The sequence below is a fragment of the Heterodontus francisci genome, chromosome 7 (genome assembly GCF_036365525.1).
Source record: "Heterodontus francisci isolate sHetFra1 chromosome 7, sHetFra1.hap1, whole genome shotgun sequence".
In the NCBI taxonomy this organism is placed as follows: Eukaryota; Metazoa; Chordata; class Chondrichthyes; order Heterodontiformes; family Heterodontidae; genus Heterodontus; species Heterodontus francisci.
Window position 1 is genome coordinate 34,382,487 of NC_090377.1, and position 26,817 is coordinate 34,409,303.

At 42.2% G+C, this 26,817-nt stretch overlaps 1 protein-coding gene across 15 annotated transcripts in view; it reads left to right on the top strand.

The window, feature by feature from the left end:
• The window catches only part of gtdc1 (glycosyltransferase-like domain containing 1), an 872,535-nt gene that overhangs the window by 582,054 nt on the left and 263,664 nt on the right, over positions 1–26,817 (top strand). For all 15 annotated transcript variants that reach the window (XM_068034984.1, XM_068034988.1, XM_068034995.1 and 12 more), the window contains 2 exons: positions 12,579–12,649; positions 15,248–15,339. In XM_068034984.1, coding sequence (XP_067891085.1) covers positions 12,579–12,649; positions 15,248–15,339 — 163 coding nt within the window. The remainder of the gene's footprint in view (positions 1–12,578; positions 12,650–15,247; positions 15,340–26,817) is intronic.

Below are 26,817 nucleotides of genomic sequence, written 5' to 3' on the forward strand. Positions count from 1 at the left end.
ATATTTTGGTAGTTGATTTAGTTATATGTTTTGCAATTTATTTCTGTGATCACCTATGTTTTGTCATATAAGGTATCATAGTACAGTTTAGGAGTACAGCTATTCAGGGCTTTATGCTATTCTAAGAAAAAATGTTTTTCTCACAGAATCAAAAAATGGTACAGTACAGTACCCATCGAGTCTACACTGGCTCATTTGAAGAGCAATCCAGTTAGTCCCACTCTTTGTCCACATCACTGCAGTTTTTTTCTCCTTCAAGTATTTATCCAATTCACCTTTGAAAGCTACTATTGAATCTGTTTCTACCACCCTATCAGGAAACAGTTTCTCTTTATTTACACTATCTAAACCCTTCATGATTTAAGCACCTCTATCAAATTTTCTGTTATCCTTATCGGCACAGACTCGGTGGGCCGAAGGGCCTGTTTCAGTGCTGTATCTCTAAATCTAAATCAAATCTTATCTGCTGTGAGGAGAACCACCTCAGTTTCTCCAGTCTCTCTTCACTGGAACCATTCTAGTAAATATCTTGTAAACGTCTCGAAAGCCATCATGTGCTGCCTAAAGCATGCTGCCCAGAATTGGACACAATGCTCCAGCTGGGGCCAAACTGGTGTTTTATATAGGTTCGGCATAATTTCCTGTTTTTGTACTGTCTGCGTCTATTTATAAAACTCAAGTCCCATATGGAGAAAATGGGGAATGTGGCAATTTTAACAAAGATTGAAATTTGTTGCAAGGCTCCCACAATAGTTCAGTGAGTTTATCTAGTGAGTAGTGGAGCCATGCAGTCCAGGAAAGCTCCCAAATTAATTCTGTGCTGAGTTGCTGATCTCTACTAAGGTGGCAGTGGGAGTGCTGCAATCAACCTCACTGCTTGTGGGTTAGAGTGGAAAATGAGTCAGTGTTCCCTGCTTCTGTTTGCTATCCAACAAACACTTTTGGAGAGAGAAACAGAGTTAACATTTTAAGTTGATGACCTTTCAACAGTCATCGACCTGAAATGTCAACTCTGTTTCTCTCTCCGCAAATGCTGCCAGACCTGCTGACTATTTCCAGCTGTTTCTGTTTTTGTTTCAGATTTCCAGCATCTGCAGTATTTTGCTTTTGTAACCTCTTGGAAGTGTGCATGCATGGATGTCAATTGAGGAAGGAATCGGCCTGGGCTGGGCTGGTTTCTGAAGTCCCTGCCTGCAATTGATAAATCTATTGGTACTCACTGTCTGGGCACACATCAATACTAGTTACTTAAGGAAGGTACTGGAAGGCAGCTGGAAGTTTGTGGAAGAATTTGGGGTTTCAGGAAAGGAGAGTAAATTGTGGCGTAAAAAAAAACTACCAACTGTTATCTAGTGCAATTTAATATTAGCTCTATGAGCATGCAAGTAAATATATTTGTATAGAGTTTTAGTGTGAGGATTTAGCTTTTTATTTTTTTTCATCAATAATTAATTTTTTTCCTGACAACATGGTAATAATAAAGTCACAGTTATCCACTTATTTTAAAATACAAATCCACACATTTACGTGAAGTGCTAGTCAGTAAGGACGTAAGGTGAGCCAAAGGGCTTAAAGAAGCTTGGTTTGGAAACTGTAGGTGGATATTTCCCAGGTGCATCGGTGAAAGACGTACAAGATCCACAGACATATCGATGCTAAGGTTTCTAACGAGTGCGCAATATATGACTCTGTTTAAGCCTTATAGAATTGGAAGTTGATGTTCTTGCAAGATTATGGCACTTCATTACAAATTCTTTGAGAGTTTTTATTTGGCTTTCAATTCATGACCATTTTGTTTTCCAAATGCTGTACTTTTTCTGTTTCCATTCTGTACATAACTGATCTAGATTTGGGAAGAAAGGGAGGTATTTTTAAGTTTGCAGATGATACTAAGCTAGATGGTGCAGTGAATTGTGAAAAAGAGAGCAGAAAATTACAGGAGGACGTTGATTGAGTGAGTGGAATGATGACAGATGCAGTTTAATGTAATGAAGTGTGAGATGGTATGCTTTGGATGCAAGAATGGCAGATGGATATGCAGTCTAAATGGGGAAACACTGGGAGGAGGGCTGGTAGTTAAAAAAGAAGGGATTTAGGGATCCAGGTATATCAATCAGTAAAAGCTAGCTTACAGGCGCAAAATGCAATCAAAAAGGTAAATAGGATGTTGGGTTTCATCAAGAATTGTAGGATATAAAATTAAGCAAGCACTTCTGTTATGCAAAGTATCTGGTAGCCCACATCTAAAACATTGGCCCTGAATTTGCATCTACAGTGTGCTCCATTACTGTAGCACAGAAGTTCCAGGAAATTATGGCATAAATAAGGGTCTGGCATAAGTTATGGCCTGTCATTTCCTGGTACTTCTGCGCCACTCCACCATTGCCCATCACCAAAAACAGCTAGGCAGTAGTTATCAGAGCACCAGCCCCATAAAGTCAATGACACTCAAAATTTTGCCACTTTGACTGAACATTAGTGGAGCTGGAAACTTGGCAGTTGTGTGATTTATGGACTTGCATTTGAGGAAGCAGGTTCCATTATTTCTTGGGTTTTGGGAAACTTTGCTGATCTTGGCACAGGCCTCACACCACCTTTTGCCTATTGACCCAAATTAGCATGTAATGAAAGTTATTGAGAAACGATCTAAGCAGTCCAGATATTTCCCTTGATGCATAGAAAGCTGCCAACTTGGGAACATGCCTAGTCCTTCGTGAGATCTTGTCACACCTCCCAACTGATTCTAAGCAAAATCTTGATCGCAGTCTCTAGCATGCAAAAGGCCACTTAAAATCCTGCCCTTAAAGAGACCGTAGTTATATCCATTGCACAATCCGACATGCAGACAGAGATACCTGAAATTAAAAGTTCACACAAGTATTGGATTTCATTAATCAGGAATTGAAATACTAGTCCAACCAAGATCCCCTGAAATTAGGAACAAAAAATAAAAATGTTAGTATGACAGTTTATAGATATTGGGACTGACCTCGCACACCTTTGGTGGCAGGATCAATGGATTATCCATTGGCTATGCCCCTTCTTTTTCACCACTTGGCCATCCTGTGTATACTGACTCTCTCAAAGCCCCATTTCCCTATAAGGGTGATCTAATTAAGGTGTTTAAAATAATAAAGAGAATTGACAAGAGTACATGAAGAATTTTTCCTTGTGGTAGGGGAACTGAAAACAAAAAGCATAATCTTAAAAGTTTGGACATAAACTGATTAAAACAAATCCAAAAATAATTTTTATGCTCTAAGGGTTGTAAGAATGTGGAAATCACTTCACGAGAAAGCATAACAAGGTAAATCAATTGAAGTGTTTGAAAGAAAGGTATATACTTTAATTGTTAATAAATGTCAAGGATTATGGAGAAAGGACAGGAAATTGGGATGAAAGAAGTTGAGATGCCGTGGCTGAAAAATCAGCAGACTTGATGAGCTGAATAGCCTCTACAGTTTCCTAATGTAAATTCCCTTTTTTTATATTCGTTCTTGGGATGTGAGCATCGCTGGCAAGGCCAACATTTATTGTCTATCCCTAATTGCCCTCAAGAAGGTTGTGGTGAGCTCTACCTTGAAACCACTGCAGTCCATGTGATGTAATTACACCCACAGTGCTGTCAGGGAGAGAGTTCCAACAACAGTGAAGGAACGGCAATGTAGTTCCAAGTCAGGATTGTGTGATATCGTGGAAAACTTGCAGGTGGTGATGTTCCCATGCATCTGCTGCCCTTGTTCTTCTAGGTGGTAGAGATCACGAGTTTAGAAGTTGCTGTCGAAGGTGCTTTGGCGTGTTGCTGCAGTGCATCTTATAGATCAGGGTTGTCCAACCTTTTAGCGTGGGGTCACATTACAATTTTTGTCTTACATGGAGGGCCGGTGAGACAATTTCGTAAAGATAAAGTCATTAAAATTTATCTTGGTATTGATCAAAACAACAACAAAGGTGCATTTTTGTGAAGAAGCTTTAAATGAGGAGACTAATTTATTGACTTACTTTCTGTTCGCTATGTTGGACACTGATTTAGTGAGATACCTGGCTTTTTTTGCTTGCACAAGTAGTCAGTGTTTGCCTGCACACTTCTTGTTGTGATGTGGAGTATTCAGGATAGATGCTATTCTGTCAGGAGTGATCTTGATCACTCTCTCTCCCTGTTTCTCTGCCACCCCCCCTCTCTGTCCCCCTCTCTCTCTCCCTTTCCCCCTCTCTCTCTCTCTCTCCCTTTCCCCCTCTCTCCCTTTCCCCCTCTCTCTCTCCCTTTCCCCCTCACTCTCTCCCTTTCCCCCTCTCTCTCTGTCCCCCTCTCTCTCTGTCCCCCTTTCCCCCTCTCTCTGTCCCCCTTTCCCTCCTCTCTCTTCCCCCTTTCCCTCTCTCTCACTTCCCCCTTTCCCTCTCTCTCACTCTGCCCCCTGTGTCCCTTTTCCCTCTCTCTCTCCCCCCTTCCCCCTCACTCTGCTCCCCATGTCCCCTTTCCCTGTCTCTCCCTCTGTTCCCCTTTCCCTCTCTCCCCTTTCCCCCTCTCTCTCTATGTCCCCCTTACGACTCCTCTCTCTGTCCCCTTTTCTTCTCTCTCCCCTTCTGTCCCTCTCCCTTTTCCCTCTCTCTCCGTCCCCCTTTCCCTCACACACTCTCTGTCCCCCTTATCCCCACTCTCTCTGCCCCCTTTCCCACTCTCTGTCCCCTTTCCCCCTCTCTCTGTCCCCTTTCCCCCTCTCTCTGTCCCCTTTCCCCCTCTCTCTGTCCCCTTTCCCCCTCTCTCTGTCCCCTTTCCCCCTCTCTCTGTCCCCCTTTCCCCCTCTCTCTGTCCCCCTTTCCCTCCTCTCTCTTCCCCCTTTCCCTCTCTCTCACTTCCCCCTTTCCCTCTCTCTCACTCTGCCCCCTGTGTCCCCTTTCCCTCTCTCTCTCCCCCCTTCCCCCTCACTCTGCTCCCCATGTCCCCTTTCCCTGTCTCTCCCTCTGTTCCCCTTTCCCTCTCTCCCCTTTCCCCCTCTCTCTCTATGTCCCCCTTACGACTCCTCTCTCTGTCCCCTTTTCTTCTCTCTCCCCTTCTGTCCCTCTCCCTTTTCCCTCTCTCTCCGTCCCCCTTTCCCTCACACACTCTCTGTCCCCCTTATCCCCACTCTCTCTGCCCCCTTTCCCACTCTCTGTCCCCTTTCCCCCTCTCTCTGTCCCCTTTCCCCCTCTCTCTGTCCCCTTTCCCCCTCTCTCTGTCCCCTTTCCCCCTCTCTCTGTCCCCTTTCCCCCTCTCTCTGTCCCCTTTCCCCCTCTCTCTGTTCCCTTTCCTCTTCTCTCTGTCCCCTTTCCCTCTCTGTCCCCCTTTCCTTCTCTCTCTGTCCCCCCTTCTCTCTCTCTTCCACCCTTTTTTCTCTCTCTCTCTGTTCCCCCTTCTCTCTCTCCCCACTTCTCTCTGTTTCCCCCTTCTCGCTCTCTCTGTTTCCCCTTCTCTCCCTCTCTTCCTCCCTTCTCTCTCTCTCTTCCTCCCTTCTCTGTCTTCCTCCCTTCTTTCTCTCTGTTCCCCCTTCTCGCTCTCTCTGTTCCTCCCTTCTCTCTCTCTTCCTCCCTTCTCTGTCTTCCTTCCTTCTCTCTCTCTGTTCCCCCTTCTCTCTCTCTCTGTTCCTCCCTTCTCTCTCTCACTTCCTCCCTTCTCTATCTCTGTTCCCCCTTCTCGCTTTCTCGCTCTCTCTGTTTCCCCCTTCTCGCTTTCTCGCTCTCTCTTTTTCCCCCTTCTCGCTCTCTCTGTTTCCCCCCTTCTGACTCTCTGTTTCCTCCCTTCTGTCTCTCTGTTCCTCCCTTCTCTCTCTCTCTGTTCCTCCCTTCTCTCGCTCTCTCTCTCTGTTCCTCCCTTCTCTTTCTCTCTGTTCCTCCCTTCTCTCTCTCTCTCTGATCCTCCCTCCTCTTTCTTTTTCTGTTCCCCCTTCTCTCTCTCTCTCTGTCCCCCCTTCTCTCTCTCTGACAGTTGCAGAGAGCGGGAATGCTCAGCAGATGGTTCATCAGGTTTTTTTTAAAATCGCAAGTCAGTTTCACAGCTGACTTCGGGAGCAGCAGTTTCTGAACTTCAGACAGATCCGAGGTTTTCTGGCAGGCTTTTAAAAAACTCCAAATCTGTCGAAAGTTCAGAAACCGCTGTTCCTGTTGTCAGGATCTGTCAGCGATGAAACTGCCTTTTGATCTTTTTTAAAAGCTGGTCTGACAAAGGGAAATTTGCCATCTGCAGTCACAGAGCCCTGGTGAGGATGAGGAACGGCCCAGGTACAGTTTATATCTGTGGGCCGTATGTTGAACAACCCTGTTGCTGGAGGAAGTGAATGTTGAAGGTGGTGGATAGGGTGCCGATCAAGTGGGCTGCTTTGTCCTGGATAGTGTCGAGCTTCTTGAGTGTTCTTGAAGCTGCACTCATCTAGGCAAGTGGAGATTATTTCATCACATTCTTGACTTGTGCCTTGTCTATGGTGGACAGGCTTTGGGGAGTCAGGAGGTGGGTTACTTGCCACAGAATTCCCAGCCTCTGACTTGCTCTTGTAACCATGGTATTCATACGGCTGGTCCAGTTAAGTTTCTGGTCAGTGGTAACCCCCAAGGTGTTGATGGTAGGGGATTCACTAATAATAGTGCCGTTGAAGGTCAAGGGGAGAGGATTAGATTCTACTTGTTGGAGATGGTCATTGCCTGTCATTTATGTGGCATGAATGTTAGTTGCCACTTAACAGCCCAAGCTTGAATGTTGTCCAGATCTTGCTGCATGTGCTATTATCTGTAATGAACTGCTCCGTTATCTGAGGAATTGTGAGTGGTACTGAAAACTGTGCAACCATCAGTGGACATCCCCACTTCTGACTTTATGATGGATAGAAGGTCATTGATGCAGCTGAAGATGGTTGCACCTAGGACACTACCTTGAGGAACTCCTGCAGCGATGTCCTGGGGCTAAGATGATTGGCCTCCAACAACCACAGCCATCTTCCTTTGTGCTAGGTATGACTCCAGCTAGTGGAGATTTCCCACTGACTTCAATTTGCTTGGGCTCCTTGATGCCACACTCAGTTAAATGCTGCTTTGATATCACTGTCACCTCACCTCTTGAATTCAGCTCTTTTGTCCATGTTTGGAACAAGGTTGTAATGAGGTCTGGAGCTGAGTGACCCTGCAGCACCCAAACTGGGCATTGGTGAGCTGGTTATTGTTGAGTATGTGCTGCTTGATAGCACTGTTGATGATTGAGAGTAGACTGATGGGACGGTACTTGGCTGGATTGGATTTGCCCTGCTTTTTGTTGACAGGACTTGCCTGGGCAAGTTTCTACATCTTTGGGTAGATATCAGAGTTGTAGCTGTACTGGAATAGCTTAGCTAGCGGCGCGACTAGTTCTGGAGCACAAGTCTTCAGCACTACAGCCGGGATGCTGATCGGGCCCATAGCCTTTGCCGTATCCAGTGCGTTCAGGCGGCATGTGTGATGCTGGAGACCTCGGGAGGAGGGAGAAATGGATCATCGACTCAGCACTTCTAGCTGAATATGTTGCAAATGCTTCAAACTTGTCTTTTGCACTCATGTGCTGTGGTTCCCCCATCATTGAGAATGGAGATGTTTGTGGAGCATCCTCCTCTGATTAGTTGTTTAATTATCCACCATAACCTCTTTCAATCTAAATGCACCACCTCACACATATCGATACCAAAATTCAGTTGCCAGTAACACTCCCATTCTGTAAGTTTATTAATATTGTATATTTTGTCGCATTCTTTGTTTTAATTATATGCGCCAATTTGGCATTGTCCACACAAATTTTGAAAATGTACTTGCTATTCCCAAGTCTAAAGCATTAATGTAAACTGTTAACACTTACTGGTGTTTGATGGCATTATCATACTCCAGTGAGATAAATTTGGCTTAAAAAGCTGAGTGTCGGCAAACTGTATTGCAGTCTATGCGTCTAAGGAGACCAGCAAATAGGTAACACAGTGCTGGAGCAGCATTCTACAGGCTTTAGTCTAGCACTTGAAGCTAGCACAGTTTCTGAGCAATCAATGGCATATCAGAATATCACATTATCATAGTGCATGTTTTGAAATTGCCTATCCTGTCTGAAGTGAGTCCAGTCCTCCTGTGGGTTGGTAGATTCATGACAGTAAGTGCATTGAAGCTAGTGCAACCAGAATAAATGCAACATACAGATTCATTATTCTAATTTCCTCACAAGTATGGAGAGCCATGGCATGTGTACGGGCGCTTATTGCAATAGCGTGTTTCGAGGAAGCTAGGCGCTACTGATGGGAATAAGTATAACACTGCCAGTGAGGTGGCCTTTGACATGTTAGCTCACACTGGCGCCATTAATATAACCAGGATGTAAGGTGTATTGGAGGCAGTGGCACTGTTGATGATTGATAGCACAGTCCCATTACTGGACTGTTAGATCAGGTGAGGAGGGGTCGAAAGCCCCGCTCTTTTCCCTCTCCTTGTTTGACCACAACGGATTTATTTCTTTTTAAGTGACTAACATTGCAAGTTCAGTGAGTGTTTACTTGTTCACGCGACATGATCATAAAAAGAGCCAATTGGACAGGTTTTCTTGAGTTTAACAAAGAAAGAGGCTAGCTTTATTGTACTTAAACTGATCTAAACCGAATTAGAGTCCAGAAAAATAAAAGGAGTATACAGTCAGTGGAGGTTGGTGACTCGGCTGACTTCAGTGGTTGCACGACTTTCCTTTAGTGGTCCTGAGACCTCCGGTTTGAAGATGTGGACACTGATATGGTGGTTCTCTGGGAGGCACCAATGCAGCTAATTTCTTTCAAGAGAGGCTGTCTGTTTGTTCTTTCCGGAAAGTTCTCTACTCTCAGTAGCTCCCCCGTCAGAGTTAAGTCATTAAGCACAGTGAAGAGACTAACACAATCAAACACAGATCAATTAAACCACTGAACACTACAGTCTTCAGCAGGGAATATGCCTCGGTGCTCATGGTCTGCAGGCAGAGGTCAAAGCTTGCAAGGTTTGAATGGTTTGTCTCCACCAGTTTAGTATTCAGGTTTCCAACCAGTGGATTAAACAAAAAATCATCGTTCGACTGAGCACGTTTTCATGATAGGACATTTCCAAATATATCTCGTGTGGGCTGATACATTTTCAGCCCAATATTACAGTTTAAAGTTAATTTGGAATGTCACAGTTAGCATCTAGGAGTTAGAAGCATGCCGATCCACATTTCTATGCCAGCCATTTACTAATTGGCTCACTGCATTAAGATAGTTGTCTTCTATCTGGTAGACAAAATGTGGGTTGCTGGCATCAAAGAAAATGTGATTTCTTTGAATTATTATGAAAATAAAGGAACAACTTCCCACCTTCCCCCCACCCCAAACATTTGTGTGTACATAGATGTGGGTGGGTGGGAGAAGTTGGAGATGGTTTTCTTCCCTCTCCAAAAGCATTTTAAAAGCATCTTGAAACAAATTCATCTGCTTGCAGAAGTTGAGGGAACAGTGAGGTGGAGGTTGGTAACATTAGTCCCAGTACACTAGGTAAAAGGTCAGTGAGAGGAGGATGGGGCAGTTGGGATTTGTGCTCATAAGGCAGCAAAGGGTGCTCAGTGGGCCCTGTGGAGAGTACTGAGAGAGTCACAGAGAGGGTAGCTATGGGATTATTGAAGGGGGATTCAAACCTGGCACAGTGGGACAGCAGGAAGGCAGATGAACAATGATGGGTTGGAGTAAGGATGGGGGGTTGTGGAGCAAAGAACTAGAGTGGAGAAAAATGACAGTAGAAGGACTGGATGATAGGAGAGAGAATGAGCCAAGAGGATAAAAGAAAGAGAGATAGAAGTTTGAGGTCTGGAGCGGGTGCCAAAATACACATAGCATGCAAGGAAGTCTGGTTACATAGACATGGCAAAGATTAGGAGAAACATATCCTGGTTGTAAAGAATATGTTCAAGTCTAAGATTCTGTGGTGGGAAGAGGTTGACTTGTCAACTGAGTGGAGTGAGCTTGGTGCATCGGTCATCAAATCTTGGTTCGAAGACAGTTGTGGAGAGGAAGTGAATCCAGGATCTGTTCAAGGGGCAGAGTATCAGGGGATGCACTGCTGCAGTAGATTGGAAAATGGAGAGCCTTGAAGCCATAGAGAGTGGACCGTGAGCCAGTAAATGTTGATCCAGAAGTCCAGCAGAAGTAAGTAGTGACCTCAGTACTGACCATGCACACCAGTAGATCCAGTATACTAGCGGAGCAGTGGGAGTGAAACCCAAGCACTGAGAGGAATGAGGTCCAGGAAAAAGAAAGATAAATCCATAGCGTCGGTGCAGGTGAGGCAACTAGTCTGAGGAATAGTTGTAGAGAGGTGAGGGATACACAAGATTGGGAGCAGCCATAAGAGGCCTGACCCAGTCCAGTGAAGGATGATTGGGGAGTTTTGAAGGATGAGCTGAGAAATAGAACTTGAGTGTGGATTTCTGTCCTGAACCCAACAAATTAGCGGAGTCAATCTGAGGCACCAGCAGTGCGTTGAAGTGAAAGGATTTTAATTTTGCAAGATTTCTGTTGAAGTAATACTCCACACTTTTCTTGAAAGGATCTTCAACACGATGGTTGAATTAATAAATAAGTACCGTAGTATCAAACAAGTCTGGCTGCACAGACATTGAGCCATAATAGAATCAGTATGGCCATGAAATTATGTTGAGCAATAAAAGTGTGAAGATGGATTTGCTTGAAATTCTTCATCCATTATTTTAGCAGATGCTAAAATAAATGGGTTAACATCCTTGCTGAAATAACAGGCATAGTGATTTCATGAGACCCTGTAATTTCAAGGTCAATAGGAGCTAGTCAAATATGTATTTCCTATGATGTAGTAATATTGTGCAATGTTTATATATGATGTAAAGCCAGAACAATAGTGGATTTCTGGGAGTGATTCCAAGGCCACCAGTGTACTTTTGGGGCTCAGATAGTATGTGTTTCTTTCCTTCTCCAGAAACTGGAATGCATGTTCTAGGCTGACACCTCAGTGCTACAATGTTAGTGGCGCCGTCTTTCAGTTGCCTTTCACATGGATGTTAAAGATCCCATAGCGCTATTCAAAGAAGAGCAGGGGAGTTCTCCCCAGTGTCCTGACCAATATTTACCCGTTAACCAACATTATCAAACCAGATTATCTGGTCATTAGTACAATGCTTTTGTGGGATTTTGATGTGTGCAAATTGTCTGTCGCATTTCATATGTTATAACAGTGACTGCACTTTAAAAGTACTTCATTTGCTGTACAGTGCTTTGGGTCATCCTGAGGTCCTAAAAGATGCTACATAAATGCAAGTTTTATCGTCCATCTTCAACAATCCATGAGTTTTTAAAGCCCAAGCTTGGCACTGTTTTACCGTAATTTTGATTTATCTCATCATATTTGCTACTTGTTTCAACCTTGGTGGTGTCATGCCATTTGGATCTTGGGTCTTATTTGTTGAAGCTGCTTAATGAGAGATTAATGAGTAGCAATGTCACAAATCAGACTCAAAACACCTCTCTGCTCAGTTCCCAATTTGAGCCATGTGGAGCAGAGTATCGTTGATTATAAACCATGGCCTCTCCCATCAAGAGAGAAACTTGTGCCTGGGCAGTGCTGATGCCTTCTGGCAGCTGCTGTTAATAGATATCTACATCACGCTAGACAACAAAGGGTAAAATGGATAAAGGTTACCTTCATAATCATGAAGTTATGAAGTAAATTGCTCCCAAGCTTGCATTGGTTTTGGAAATCTATTCACAGATGCCCACCAAATCCCAATTGAAGTTTGTGGGAATTCTTTTGGTGTTGGCATGCCAATTTATTTTTTTTTAACTCTGAAAACAAACTTCATCTCTTGAAGGAAAACAGATCATTGTGAGCATTGCTGTGAAATAGGAACCAGGTAATGTGTGACTGCACCGGAAAATACAAAAAAGGCGATATTTTCAAAACAAAAGAACAATAAAAATATGTTAAAACGTGAAAGCCTATTGCCACAGTATGCCAAAATATATTATTGTCCACATTGGACTCTCAAACTGCCCCTGACTATTATTTCAGTAGTTAAGTGTAAAAATATACTGTGAGATGAACACAATTTTATTTTGAAGCATTTGAAATTACTGTAATATGGAACATGACCACAATCCCTATTTGCCAGGACTCCTGTTTCTTGGTTAGGTTGTGTCTAGCAAAATAGCCACATTATTACTGAGGAACAGTTGATTTCCTACCAATATCTGACCATTTCCCTATAAGCAACAAACGCAGAGTTTTTTTTAGATAGTGCACTTCAACACAATCAATATATAGCTAAGGTTCAAGTATCTTAGACACTTTAAAATAGTATTAATCCAGGATAGGAAAGTGAAGATACCAGTTATACTGAGAATAGTGCCCTGCATGTTAGGTAGACATGCTAACAATGGATTACTAATCACCTTACATAATGCTGGATTTTTTAGTCCTGGAAGCATATAGATTTCCTTGTGATGTGTAGTTTTATTTGTATATTTTTATATTGTTTTCTATTCTAATTTTTATATTAACCTGTTAATGCTTTAATTTGTTAGGTTGGAAGCAGTTCATTGTGGTTGCTACCCATTGTGTCCAAATGCCTTAGTTTATCCGGAGATCTTTCCAGGTAAATTACTTATGTAAGCAAAAATGAACGTATGAAATTGATGGGCTTGAAATGACCCAACTGTCCATCAAACTTGCCCACACACCATGATGGCCGAAGGACCATGACTAAACACTTCCCAATCCTGCAGCCATGTAATCTTCTGGGAGAGGCAAAAAAGCAGAGCAAAAAAAACTAGGGGCAGCAAGAACTTACATTTATATGGCACCTTTAACATACTAAACTGTCCCGAAACACTTCATAGCAGTGATTATCAAACAAATTTTGCCACCAAACCACTTGAGATATTTGGATTGCTGACCAAAAGTTTGGACAAAGAGGTAGGTTTTAAGGAGTGATATAAAGCAGGAGAGACAGTTGGAGAGATGGAGAGGTGTGGAAGGGAATTCCAGAGTTTAGGGACTAGGCAACTGATAGCATGGCCACAAATGGCGGTGCAATTAAAATCTGGGATGCACAAGAGGCTAGAATTGGAATGCAAAGATCTTGAAGCGTTGTGGGGTTGGAGGAGATTACAGAAATAGAGAAGGGTGAGGATGAGGATTTGAAAACAAGGATGAAAACTTTAAAATTGAGGCGTTGCTGGGCCCGGGAGCCAATGTAAATCAGTGAGCACAGAGGTGAAGTGTGAATGTGTAACGGATAAAATAGTCTTGAAAGTCCTCTATGACTCCCTCAGGCAATCAAAACCAGTCCAAGAGATCACATGGACCAAGTATTATCTTCTATATGATGTGATCTCTGCCCCAGTCAAGTTCTGGTCCAGCTCTCTCTTGAAGGTGTAGAGAGTCAGCACCTGCTGCGCCAGCCGCAATGTACTGCAGAGGCTCATGGTTTTTAAATAGAAATTGTGACTGTAAAGCATGTTTTCCAGAGCCGGACATGTGTATTGAATTTTATTTAGAAAAATTATCAGTAACAAAAGCAAAAAAGAATATGAAACTTGTATAAAGTTTGGAGACCTGAGAACTTTTGAAGAATCCTTGTTTGATAAAGCAGATACCATTAACTAAAACTGATAAAGATCTAACAAACAAAAGCTGTGCTGACTGAAAATTTTTCCTTTCAGTGAGTAAATTTTGCTTATATGTTTTATTTAGAGGGACAGCACATAGAACCCTAAGAACCTGTCAGTTATCCATTGCACATCTTAGTTTGTGTAATTAGCAAGCCATCCATTACCTGTTAGGAAGAAAACCTTAAAATGTAATCATTTTCAAATCTTTCATATAAATAACTACTGTATTGAATGCAGCAATGTATATAGCTTCTAAAGGGAAAATGTAATCATAGAAGTGTTTAATGATTATATGACAGAGATAATTTAGAATTATGTAGGCATGTTTCTGTGTTGTAGATTCTTTCAGCCCAACTGGTCTGTGCTGTTGTTTATGCTGCACACAAATCTCCCACCCTACTTCACCTAATTGTTTACCTACATATCCTTCTATTCCATTCTGCGTCATGTACTTAGCTGACTTCCCCTTAGAGGCCTCTCTGCTATTTGCCTCTACTCCATGCAGTAGCAAGTTCCATATTTTAACCACTCTTTGGTTAAATAACTTTCTGCTGAATTCTTTGTTGGATTTATTGAATTCTTCATTGGATTTATATTTTAGAATTTTGTCATGAGCAAGGACATTTGTTTAAACAGTTTTTGCATTGTATATACCTGCTACACCCCTTGTCCCTATGTAGAATAGGATACTCTAAAGGAAAAATAAATAATTCAATTTTATTCATTGGTTAGATATTATCAGAGTCTCCTACCTAGTTTCTACTGGCAAGTTTGTGCTGGGTTTAATCCAATGTATACTGTACTGCAACACAAGCTCGGCAGTATAACCCTGCCAAATTGTGCACTCCTGTCTTCACCACAAAACCCTCATCCCTTTAAGAGCCTAGTTTGATGCCAGCATGAATTCAGAGGCATAACAGCAAACTGTGGCCAAACCCCAAGCCAGCATATTTATTCCCAGAATACCTCTCTGTTTGGCACTTTAAGGCATCAGTGCGTTGATGTCTGTTTTGAAGATGCCACCTTACCAAAGTCTGCCCAGTAAACACAGAGACTTCTATGTTGCTTTTTGAAGACATAGGCTGTAAAATGCCTTGGAGCAGCTCCAACTCCGCCAGTATTACGTTGCTGGAAGTGAAATAATGGCAGCTGAGCAGGAACAACTCCAGGGAATTGCCCAGTCGTGGTTTTGGCTATGACAGAGCCTCCACTAGATGTGGCGTGGTGGTAGAATTCTATGCAAATTGCAAGTTGACACGAGAGCAAATGAAGGATTGCAATTTGAAATACTGATTGATCCCATACTATCTGTTGTACAAAGCAGGAGTATGAAATATCACCAAGGGGTTAATATTGCAAGATGTATTATTTGCACGCTCTGCTTCCATAATGTCCATCTTACTGAGCTTAATACCACAGCTATGTTCCATTTGTTTGCTTCAGATTCCCATAGACAGAGGTAGCATGGCAAAATTCATGTTTAAATAATATAAAACTGAACAATATACAGTGGTAATAATGTAACTAATGTTAATCTTTGAGGCTTGTTTCACAAAAGTATCCATCACATTTGTTTACAGATGTGTACCTCTACTCTACACCTGAACAGCTGTTTAAAAGGCTTCAGAATTTCTGCAAAAGACCAGATCTTGTAAGACGGAAGGTTATTAAGGTAGTTTATTTAATTAATTAACAGAAAAAAAACTAGACAACCAACTGTTTTTCAAAGGTTGCATTTACAAGCTGCTGCCCATTACAGGCGGAATTACTGACACAATAAATACCTGAGCTACTGCTTCTCTATTTTGTAATTGCATAAATTAGAACTGACCCAAACAGTTACAGCACTAATCGGAAACTGCCAACTTCAAAAAAAGTTTTGTATTTATTTAGCACTGCAATTCAAAAAGTTAAACCAGTTCAAGATTTTAAAAGAGGGAGGATTTAGATACCATACATTCTGTTTCATTCGATTCTGATGAGAAGCGTCTGAACAGGAAAACCAACACCACTTGTGCTGTATGAGCAGGAATTTCTGATTCCACTGAACTACATTAGCAACAACAAATGTTGAGACACTGGCTGTGTTTTCGACGTTTTGAGCTTGCATTGTGTGAAATGAAACCCAATTTGTTTGTATTATTGGTTCTCAAATCCATTGAACAATTTCAAGGGTTTTTGTTTAAATGGTTTTGAACACACCTGGCTCCTTGCATATGCTTAGCTAAACTGAGCTTAATCCATTAATAGACAAACTTAATATAGATGCTAAACAGCTAACAGGTTAACTTTCAAATGGATCAATTGTCTTACCATATTTGAAAATAAGGTTCAGTAAAATCACAGCGGACCCGATGACAAAAAGCAAGAGGTTTGAGGGGTACCTGCAATATGCTGCCTTATTTTTTTAAATGTGTGGCCCCTTTAAATTTTTTTGCACGGATGCACAAGAGTGGCATCTTAAAGAGGCCAACTTATACACAGCCTACACGGGGACTTTCATGTTGCTGTGCAGTTGTGCAGTTTACAGGGAGCATTGGGTGTCTGGAAAATTCAGAAAAACATTTCATTTTTTCAAATTTGTATGTCAATAATGATTTGTCCTTGAAAATGAATGATGTGCTGTTACCAAATGAAGGTGAAGCCAGCACCAAAATTGGATTCTAAGATGACCCTGTAGAAATTGTGCATATTCCATAAGTATTCAGAGTGAAATAACGCTTCAGCATCAGTGATGTATAGTTCCCAAAAATAAACTATTTTCCACCTAAAATAAAAGTACTCAGCTGGTTAAACAATGAATGAACAAATTAAAGGAGGAACCTTCATTCAGATAGTAGACACACATGTTCATATGATGATATTCAGAGCCTTTATATTTCTGCAGTGCTTTAAAAATGCTTTAGGAATGACAGTTCTATCAGAATTATTTTGATGAGGAATATGATAAAAATATATCATGGAGTGTTATATGCAATCAACTAATATTTGTATAAAAGTACACTTGCATGCTTGGACAGATTGTTTGTACCTTTCAAGGATTACACAGGTTATGCCTACAGCTTATATGCATAAGGATAATAAGGATATTGCTAATTTACAGTATCAGAATTGCTCATGTGTGGATGCAACTGTAAGTATACATTGCTTCCATTATTCTGCAGAATCATATGGAATTCTTTTGAGTTTTTACTGTATTTGTAAGATGTAATAGCTCCATAAAACTAATTTCAAAATCCAAACTGGCTTCCCAATGGGAAGCATGTGTGTCTTGGCTAAAGTCAAACCCGAACCTGAAAAGCTAAGGGAACTGCAAACATAACTGGCTTAAACTGCAGTGCTTTTCTGAATATTGTTTGGTATGCTATTAACTAAAACAACTGCAGCATTACTTCATTGACAGTTTTTTACTGGACTAGTTTACCATCGCTCTAATTTCAGTAGCTATTTAAATGAAACTTTAACATAAAAGAAATCCATTAGTTTAACTCTGCAAAATGGTAAACCCCTGTCAATTAGGTCAAAAATGTGCAAAACAAAAACGCAATTTAACACACAATTTCAAACTCATTATCTTTCAATGTCTATTAACTTGGCAATGGTTCAGATGCCAGCTCATAATACTTCAGAATGCTGAGTGCACAGTTCTTCAGTCCCTCATCATTCCTGCACACTGCATACTGCACATTCTTCTGGTTAGGTCTGAGCTTTAAAGGGAAACTATTGCCAACTCTCCAGCTGCTTCCCGTATTTGAACCTTTTCTAATTCAATAATGTGTGCTCTTACATTTTTGAAGTTACTTCCCTGAATAAATGATAAGGTCAATTGTCTGTTACAGTATTTCCAAGAATAGGTGCCCCCTTTCTATACCTACAGATCATTTAAGGGAATGTTAAATTCTGGCAGTGAAATGTAGATGTGATTGACAGGAATATAACCACATGCTGGATGTACAGTGTTTATTATGGCCTGGAAACACTTTTAAACAGTGAGTGACTAGAGGTTAATCATATGGGGATTGGGTGGCGCAGTGGGTTTGCACACTATTCTTTCATCTCTGGGACCTGGATTGATGGGAAGAAAATTTCTTATATGGTTCCTATGTAAATTTAGTTCAGGCAGTTTTAACACAAACCTAAGTGAACATTAGCTAGCAGCACAAAACTACCCAAAGTTTGACACTAAGTAATGTAAAGGGTTATGCTGCTGGGACATGACTCAGGGGAAAGGGTGTTATGTTCTGTTTGTCTCTGATGTCACTGTAAATAACAGTAAAAACTATTTTCTATCATGGGAAACTCATTGTCTAGATTCACACTTGAAGAATGGCCACATGAGCTTTAGGAAAAGAGCAATACAGAGTGAGGGAGGAAAAGAAAATAAACTGATCGATTGCAAACACACTTTTTAGTAATGGCTGTGGGCTAGATATATCTCCTAAAATTTTCCGTCATTTATTTGTACTGTCAAGTTTCCAATTTTGCTCAATCGCAGAAATCTGATGATGATGAGGAAATATTTCAAACTTTTAACCATTTAAGCCCTAATCTGCTAAATGCAGATTTCCACTGTGCATTCCAAATAGTTTTTCAGCCCGTAATGGTTAATACTAAAAATTTGAAGGAAAACATAGAAGAGAAAAGCTATATTACTTGGCCACAATTGCAATTCGATGCTGCCTAGTGTATTCCCTGTGATGGGTAAAGCAAATGATTGCTGATATGCAGAAAGTCAATTTGGCATACATAATATTTTTAAAAATTCATAATTCTGACGATGATATGAAAATTAGCATTTTGGGAAAACTAACACCAAGTCTAAATCCATCTATGCGGAGTAGTATTCTTGCTTTGAAAGTGGTTCCCTGTTCACAATTGCCTCAATAGAACAGAAAGCTTTTGTTATCTGAGTGCTGTAATAGTGAAGGCAGCTTGATCTACTGATAGCAGTCTTTCCTCTGGATTACTGCGTTCAAGCCCCAGTCCAGGGGCTGAATTTTAACTTTTGGACCCCCTTGCAGCAGGTTTGGACCTTAAAAAATCATGGAGTGGGTTTTGTCATGATTCCTTAACTTGACCACGGTGTTAGCATCTGCTTCCGGGTTTCCCGACCAATTGGAGCAGGCGTGTGGGCATAATCTTCAAGCCGCAGGATTTAAAGGGACCTTGGCAAGGGACAGACTGGATTATTTCAACAATTGTCAGGAGAGAGGCAGCAATCTTACTGACGAATTCTCAATGTTCTTGGAGGCATCCCTGAAGAACGTGCTGTAGCTATAAAGGCCAATGTAGAAATGTTGTTCCCTGCAGACGGGAGGAAGAAGCCTGCCTCTGAAGCCAAGCGGGAGTGGTGGAAGTCCCTGAGGAGGTAAGCAGCAGGAGTGTGCTTTGTTGCTCATGAGTACAGTGGTGTAAGAGGTTCACTGAACTCATCAGGCAGGAAAGGTGAGTGGCATGTCACAGTCAAGTGCCAACCCCCTCATTCTGACAGCCCCTGCCTTCTCCTGCACAGCACACCTCAGACCTTGCAGCTCCACCAATTCCTCTCTCGAGGCAACTCCTCATACCCCCATCTGAAGAGCCACCACTGGCACTCGACCTCATCTTATTGCCACTGAAATAGTATCATCTGCACAATAATGACTTGGAACCCTTTCATCTTGTCAGTTCTAATTCCAAGCTTTCATCTCTCACAAATGCTTGAAAAATCACGCTGGAGCTAGTGCAAAGTGAGGACAAAGACTCCTCAGAAGCAGTTGAGCATTCTGAGGTTGTGCGTACCCTCCACCAACTCAGATACACACACCTCAGTGTCTCCAGGATGGGTAGTTGGGTTGTCACATAGTGAGTTACATATCACAAGTCAACAGGACTAAGTGTTGAAGACAGAGACAGCAGTGTCTATCAGAGGGTGCAGGACACTCCAAACTCTATTCAGCTGGATGCAGATGCTGAATTTGGATGTCATCGATGAAGGGGGCTACTTTGGAGCAACAGCAGCAAATTTGTGAGGTTCTGTCAGCATTTCCAGAGGCACTGCGCACCTTTGGAGAGAGATTGGAAGAGTTCATTTTTAGCTTAAGTACCATGATGCCTTGGGCCTATGTGCTGTTGTTCATCTCCATGGAAGGAGTGGCCACCAGCATGGAGCATCAGACATGGAAGGCAATCAGGTGCATGCTGGCCCTCACCAATGGCCTGCACACTCAGTCTGCCAGTTTAAGTAGGACAGAGGTAACCCTCACCTTGGCCATTCAAAGCCTCACAGCCTCCCGCTCTTGGGTAACAGGAAAGTAGGGGCAAGAAGATGGAGAAAGGGCACATGGAAGTTTGGAATTTGCTCAAGGCATTCCCAGTGGGTGTCAGCGAGATGGAAGGATTATTGGCTGTGGGAATGTTTAGTGTAGGGGTTTGGGGGGCAGTGTGGTTAGGGGCAGGATGCTAAGTGGGTTCAACATTGGTATTCCATATGGCTGCACATCCTCGGGTTAGCTGAATCGTGCCTGTAAAAATCCATCCTGGATATCTCTGGCAGCTAGGTAAGCTGCTGCAGAGATCCTGGCCACATCAGTTCCCCCCACCCCCACCACTTCCTCCTCCTCCTTTTTCAAAGATACAGAGGCGTTGTCACCTTCCTTCCCGTACAACTCCAGTCTTCTCTGCAACGCTATGTTGTGCAAGTTGTGCAGCAGATCACTATCATTTTCGAGACCCTATTGGTGCATACTGAAGGGCACTCCCAACTTTATCCAGGCACCTGAATTGCACCTTCAGCAACTCAATAGCTTGTTCAGTGATCACGTTTATGCTCATGTGGCTTCGCTTGTATCTTTCCTGTGTTTCAGTGCTAGGGTTCCTCACATGTCATCAACTACAAGGGGTAGCCCTTGTCCCCAAGGAACCAAGGAGGTATGAATATCTGGTAGACTCGGCTGATGCAGAATGAAGGCATCATGGCAACTTCCTGGATATCTTGCACAGACATGCATGATAATCTTCTGGTGGTTACATGCCAGCTGAACATCAATGGAGTTGAATCCCTTTCGATTGACAATCCTGCTCGTTGATCAGAGGGCATCTTGATTGCCACTTGGGTGAAATCTTTTGACTCCCTGCACCTGTGGGAATCCAGCTAGAGCAGCAAATATGAGGGCTCGCATTCTGTCTGGCCTCATCAGTAGCAAACATGGCATTTGTCACCTGAGAGATGCACTTGTGCACAGCAGATTGTGAAATCCTGCAGATTTCGCCAAAGGATTCCTGGAAGGAGCCAAAGATGAAGAAAATCAGGGCTGTGGTGACCTTGACTGTGACTGGCAATGCGTGCCCACCTTGTTCAAGGAGGTCTTGTTCCAGTAGGCTGCAGACGTCAGCAGTGACCTGCCGTGAAAGACTGAACTTCCTGACGCATGTCCAGAAAGCTGAACCTCTGTCTGTAATACTCTGCGTTGACAGTATCGCCTCCTTGCAAACTGGAGCTCTATGTTCATCCCCTCTGTCCTGTGGAGTGACAGGTAGCTGAGGAGAAGGCAGTTGCTGCTGCTTGTCGTGGTGTTGCTAGAGCTGCTCCTCTTCTTTCTCATCAATGTTCCAAGGTAGAGTTACATAAGTGGCTCCCATGCTGCTGAGAAGGGTGACTGGGAAGTTCAGATCAAAGTCAAAAAAGTCCAAGCTGGCAGAAATAACCTCCAAAGTCTTGGAAATCAAATCACCCCCAAAGCAGTGAAAGCACACTCTCAGAACAAGTTCTGTGAGCAAAAGCCTTTCACTGAGGCAAAGAAACAGCTGTCATAGCTCTGTATTTAAAGGCTTTCCAACCTGTCAGTTAATTAGCCCCTGTTCCTCCTTGCTATGCTCTCGCCTTGTTAAACGTAGTGAGTTTCACACATCCCAGGTAATCCATACACTGGGAGATAAAGTCAGAATCCAGAGTTAAAGCTGCAGTCCATGGACTTTTTACATATTTAAACCTCAGACCTGCCAGTTCTACGGGGTTTTTCTGTGTGCTTAGAAATGCATTGTTAAATATGGATGTCATTGGGCTCCTGCCCGGTTCCCGAGATGCAGCATTTTTTGCTTCTATAACCACCCCCCGACATGCACCAGCACCCACAGGTTAAAACTCCATCCTCGCCACCTCCCCCCTCGTCCGCCGACTCAACCAAGGAATTCAGTGCACAGTCGAGACTGACAATTCATTCTAGTACCAAGAGTGCTGCATTGTTGGAAGTGCCAACTTTCAAATGAGATGTTAAACCAAGGATCTTCCTGCCCATTCAGGTGGACATAAAGAAACCCATGGCACTTTTCGAAGAGTTCTCTTTCGTCAATCAACATCTCCAAAAACAGATTATCTAGTCATTTGCATTATTACTGTTTGTGGAATGTTATTGTGTGCAAATTGGTTGCCATGTTTGCCTACAGAATGACAATGTCTATACTTCAAAAGTAATTTGGACAATTGGCTGTGAAAAAGGCGCTATGTAAATGCAAATTCTTTTTTTCTAAGTGACCATTAGCTTTCATAATCCCAGTGAATATGCTTCAATTTAAAATAGTGACCCATCTTCTCAGTGATCTGACTTATGGATTTTTTGCAATTTAAGCAAGTGCCTTGGGACATTTACCATGTTAAAGGCACTATGTTATTGCAAGTTATTAATGAATGAACAAGTGAAATAGGTATGGCCATTCTAAATGCAGCTCACAGTGGATTTATCCAGGGCACAGAATAGCCCAATATTCAACAACACTGGTTACTAAATTTGTCAGTCTTGGTCAGAGAGATTATATAGTCTGTGGAGGAAATGGCAATGTCACAATGTTGCAGTAGGCCTTCTGCTACTCAGTTTGATTGAGAACTTCACCATGCACATATTATATGTTGTACTTGCCAAGAGAGTACTTCATGCTAACACACAAAAGTAGAAAAATATTCCATTCCCCAGTATTGACAGCAAAGATTCACAATGTCTCTTGCCCATCAAAGTATTTACTGAAGTTGAAGTTCTGGTAAGTGTTTGAAGCCAAAGGGCAAGAGTAAAAGAATTATTGACTATATAATTCTCTGGTTGTTGGAGCTAAAGTTTTTTTTTACCTTGGCATTAAAGTTAGTGAATTTGATGATGCAATGATATCCTCAGGCTTTGAGCATTATTATTTATAAATCGGTCAATATTTTATCACTGTCACTCTCCAAAATGGTCAAATTTGTGTACCGTTGCTCTTTGAAACACTGGATAGTACGAAATCTTATTAAAGGGCTGATACTTAAACTGTAGCCAAAGGGTAAAATAAATACTGACTGACATTTGCTAGATAGAAATGTTAAAATGTTGTCCCTTGGAGTATAAGTAACCTGTGCATGCAATAATACATCCTGCATGACCTTTACAGTCTTAGTGGCTATATTTAAAACTCCCAGTGAAAGCTGAGCTTTGACGTTTCTTCACCACCTTGCTTTTCACCTTCCATGTTTCTCTCTCCCCACCCCTCCAGAAATATACTTAGTTATTCATTCCTGTGAATTACATCAAAATTTTAATCATTAAGTCAAGTTTGTCCTGCATAGAATCCAATTATATTTTTCACAACAGCACTTAACTCCATAATAGAAAGATTCCATAATAGAAATCACATTGATGGAAAGATTGCTTTGTATCTTTTATTCTTTTCTCTTTCCCCTCATTTTATTTTATATTAGCACCAAGAACTATCAAAATTGATACTTAAATTTGTGTCAGTAGTCCCATAAATTTGTTTTCCTATCTCATTGTATATCTGTTGAATAGATGATTGACCAGGTCTATTTCTGTATGTGTCTAGTGCATGACTCCCACAGGTACAACAGAAGCCTTATTTCAATAATGTTATAATCCTACAATACTTGTTGTTTGGACCAATCCATGATCAGGCTTATCATAGTTCGCAACTCAGTTCATGCTGTTCAATATTATCCTTTATCTCAGTCCTGTGGATAACACATTTACAAAAGGAACAGATCTCCCGAGGCATCATTGTTAGCTTTGCCTTTAGAAAGGGGACAGGGTAAGGGAAATGGGGATGCTAGTGGAGAGAGCAGGAAAGAAGTTGGCAGGAGATCTTTCCAAAGTCAGTGAAGTAAGTTTTTTTTAAATGGTTCCTTGGAAATAAATAGTAGTTTCCTTCCCAACTGCAAGTAGATAAACAAATAAAAATGTTCAGCTTTCAAACCACACATGCATAAGTACATTTCTATCTGTAGTATGTCCTTGAAGCGGCCAACACCCCCAGCTTATACACACTACTGAGTCAGCGGCGCTTGAGATGGCTTGGCCATGTGAGCCGCATGGAAGATGGCAGGATCCCCAAAGACACATTGTACAGCGAGCTCGCCACTGGTATCAGACCCACCGGCCGTCCATATCTCCGCTATAAAGACGTCTGCAAACGCGACATGAAATCATGTGACATTGATCACAAGTCGTGGGAATCAGTTGCCAGCATTCGCCAGAGCTGGCGGGCAGCCATAAAGACAGGGCTAAATTGTGGCGAGTCGAAGAGACTTAGTAGTTGGCAGGAAAAAAGACAGAGGCGCAAGGGGAGAGCCAACTGTGCAACAGCCCCGACAAACAAATTTCTCTGCAGCACCTGTGGAAGAGCCTGTCACTCCAGAATTGGCCTTTATAGCCACTCCAGGCACTGCTTCACAAACCACTGACCACCTCCAGGCGCATATCCATTGTCTCTCGAGATAAGGATGCCCAAAGGAAAAAGAAGTATGGGGAGCAGCTCTACCTTTGTGCCCTGGATTTTGTGCTGTGAACAAAATATGGACCAGGAATGGTTGCTTCTTTAGAGGCGCTATGCTATGTGAAGGTTTTGTTTGCTTTCCATCTTGTATTTAAGACTCCATATTGTGGTTAAATGACAGTTTCTTTTCAGCACAAAATCTGAAACACGTTCTTCAAGGGCCCTTCACCTTCATAGCTTTTTAAAAATTCTATCATGCAATGTCAGTGTCGCTGGAAAAACCAGCATTTGTTGCCCATCTCTAATTAGCCTTGAGAAGGTGGTGGTGAACCATCTTCTTTAACCGCTGCAGTTCATCTGGTGTAGGTACACTCACAGTTAGGAAGGGAGTTCTGCGTTTTTGACCCAGCAACAGTGAAGGAACAGCGATATAGTTCTAAGTCAGGATGATCTGTGACTTGGAGGGGAAATTGCAGGTGGTGGTGTTCCCATGCGTCTGTAGTCCTTGTCCTCCTAGGTATTAGAGCTCGCGGGTTTGGAAGGTGCTGTCGAAGGAGCCTTGGTGAGTTGCTGCAGTGCATCTTGTATATGGTACACACTGCTGCCACTGTGTGTTGGTGGTGGAGGGCGTGAATGTTGAAGGTGGTGGATGGGGTGCCAGTCAAGCAGCTGCTTTGCCCTGGATCGTGCCAAGTTCCTTGAGGGTTGATGGAGCTGCACTCATCAGGTAAGTGGGGAATATTACATCACACACTGACTTGTGCATTGTAAATTATGGACAAGCTTTGGGGAGTCAGGAAGTGAGTTACTCACGCAGAATTCGTCGTCTCTGACCTGCTCTTGTAGCCATAGTGTTTATATGGCTAGTCTAGCTAAGTTTCTGTTCAGTGGTAACCCCCAGGATGTTGATGGTGGGGCTCTAGAAATGGTAATGCTGTTGAAATTCAAGGGGAGATGGTTAGATTCTCTCTTAATTTATTCATTCATGGGCTGTGGGCATTGCTGGCTATGCCAGCATTTATTGCTCATCCATAATTGCCCTTCTTGGAGATGGTCATTGCCAGGCACTTGTGTGCGCAAATCTTACTTACCACTTATCAGCACAAGCCTGAATGTTGTCCAGGTCTTGTTGCATGTGCACACGGACTGCTTCAGTATCTGAGGAGTCGTGAACGGTACTGGAAATTGTGTAATTTTTATCAGCTAACATCCTCACTTCTGACCTTATGATGGAGGGAAGGTCATTGATAGCTTCATGGCTGGGCAGAAGCTCAAGCCAAAGTCACTATTTCCCCAGTGAGCCACCAGCAGAAATTTTCAAAATCAGAACAATGGTTTAGGGTTTTCCATTGATAGCAATGAGAACAAGAAATTTATCAAACTTCAGTTTAATCACAATATTTGCATGTTTCCTTTTTTACCAAATTATTCTGGAACCATAATTATGTTCCAATTTTAACACTCGTAGAAATTAGGAAGGTGGGCATGCAGGTCAAGGAGACTGGCAATTTTGAAGCTTGGGAAATTTTAACTCCTGGACTTCATTAGCTGTCTGGCAGGGAGGAGTGCAATGTTGAGTGGCAGGAAACCATTTCTAGGGACTGCAAGAATGGTTCCTGACACATGAAATCGATTGCGAACATAGGCTGAGGCCAGGAGAGACCTAAAATGCCCTGGCATACAAGAAAAGTAAAAATAAATGAAACTGCTTACCTACTTGCCCCATCTCCTTTCCCTGGTGGAAAGGCACAATTGCTTCCCAGCTCCAGACCATGTTTAAAATAACGATCAGGTTCCACTGACAGCAATAGAGTCCATCATGAGTATTTAAAGAAGGACCCCAACATTTTCTCGCAGATGTCTTTGCCAGCCCAGAAAAGCAGATCAAAATTGCAACCTGCTGGATCGATGGGTAAGTTCCACATTCATTTTTAACTGTGTCCTTGCCGTTTGTGCTGGTCAGGCAGAGTTAAAATTGCCCCTTTAATATGTTTAAGGAAAATCATTTGATAAAAACATTTTAAATTTAGGGCTTTTATTTGAGGGCTCATTACCTGTTTATATGAATAGTTTTTAAAGTACTATGTGTAAACATAAATTTAAAAAAATCCATCTGGTGAAAGGATTTTGAACATTTTGAACAGAATATAAGGATTCCACATTTGAAATCTTGGCATGTGCTGTAAACAACCTTTTGAATATAGAAACCTACACATTTTTTTCAGGAATAATAGTTCCTGCAATTTTCATGTTCAGTCATTTCCATTGCTAGACCAGATTGGTGGGAGATGGATTGCAAACAGCATAGTCTTGCTGTCCATCAGAAATATTCCTAGAAGTTGTGCAGGCTGGGAACTGTAACCAGCTGGTTTGAATTTCTTCAGCTAACCATGATGCACCCAAAAACTGCAGACTTAAC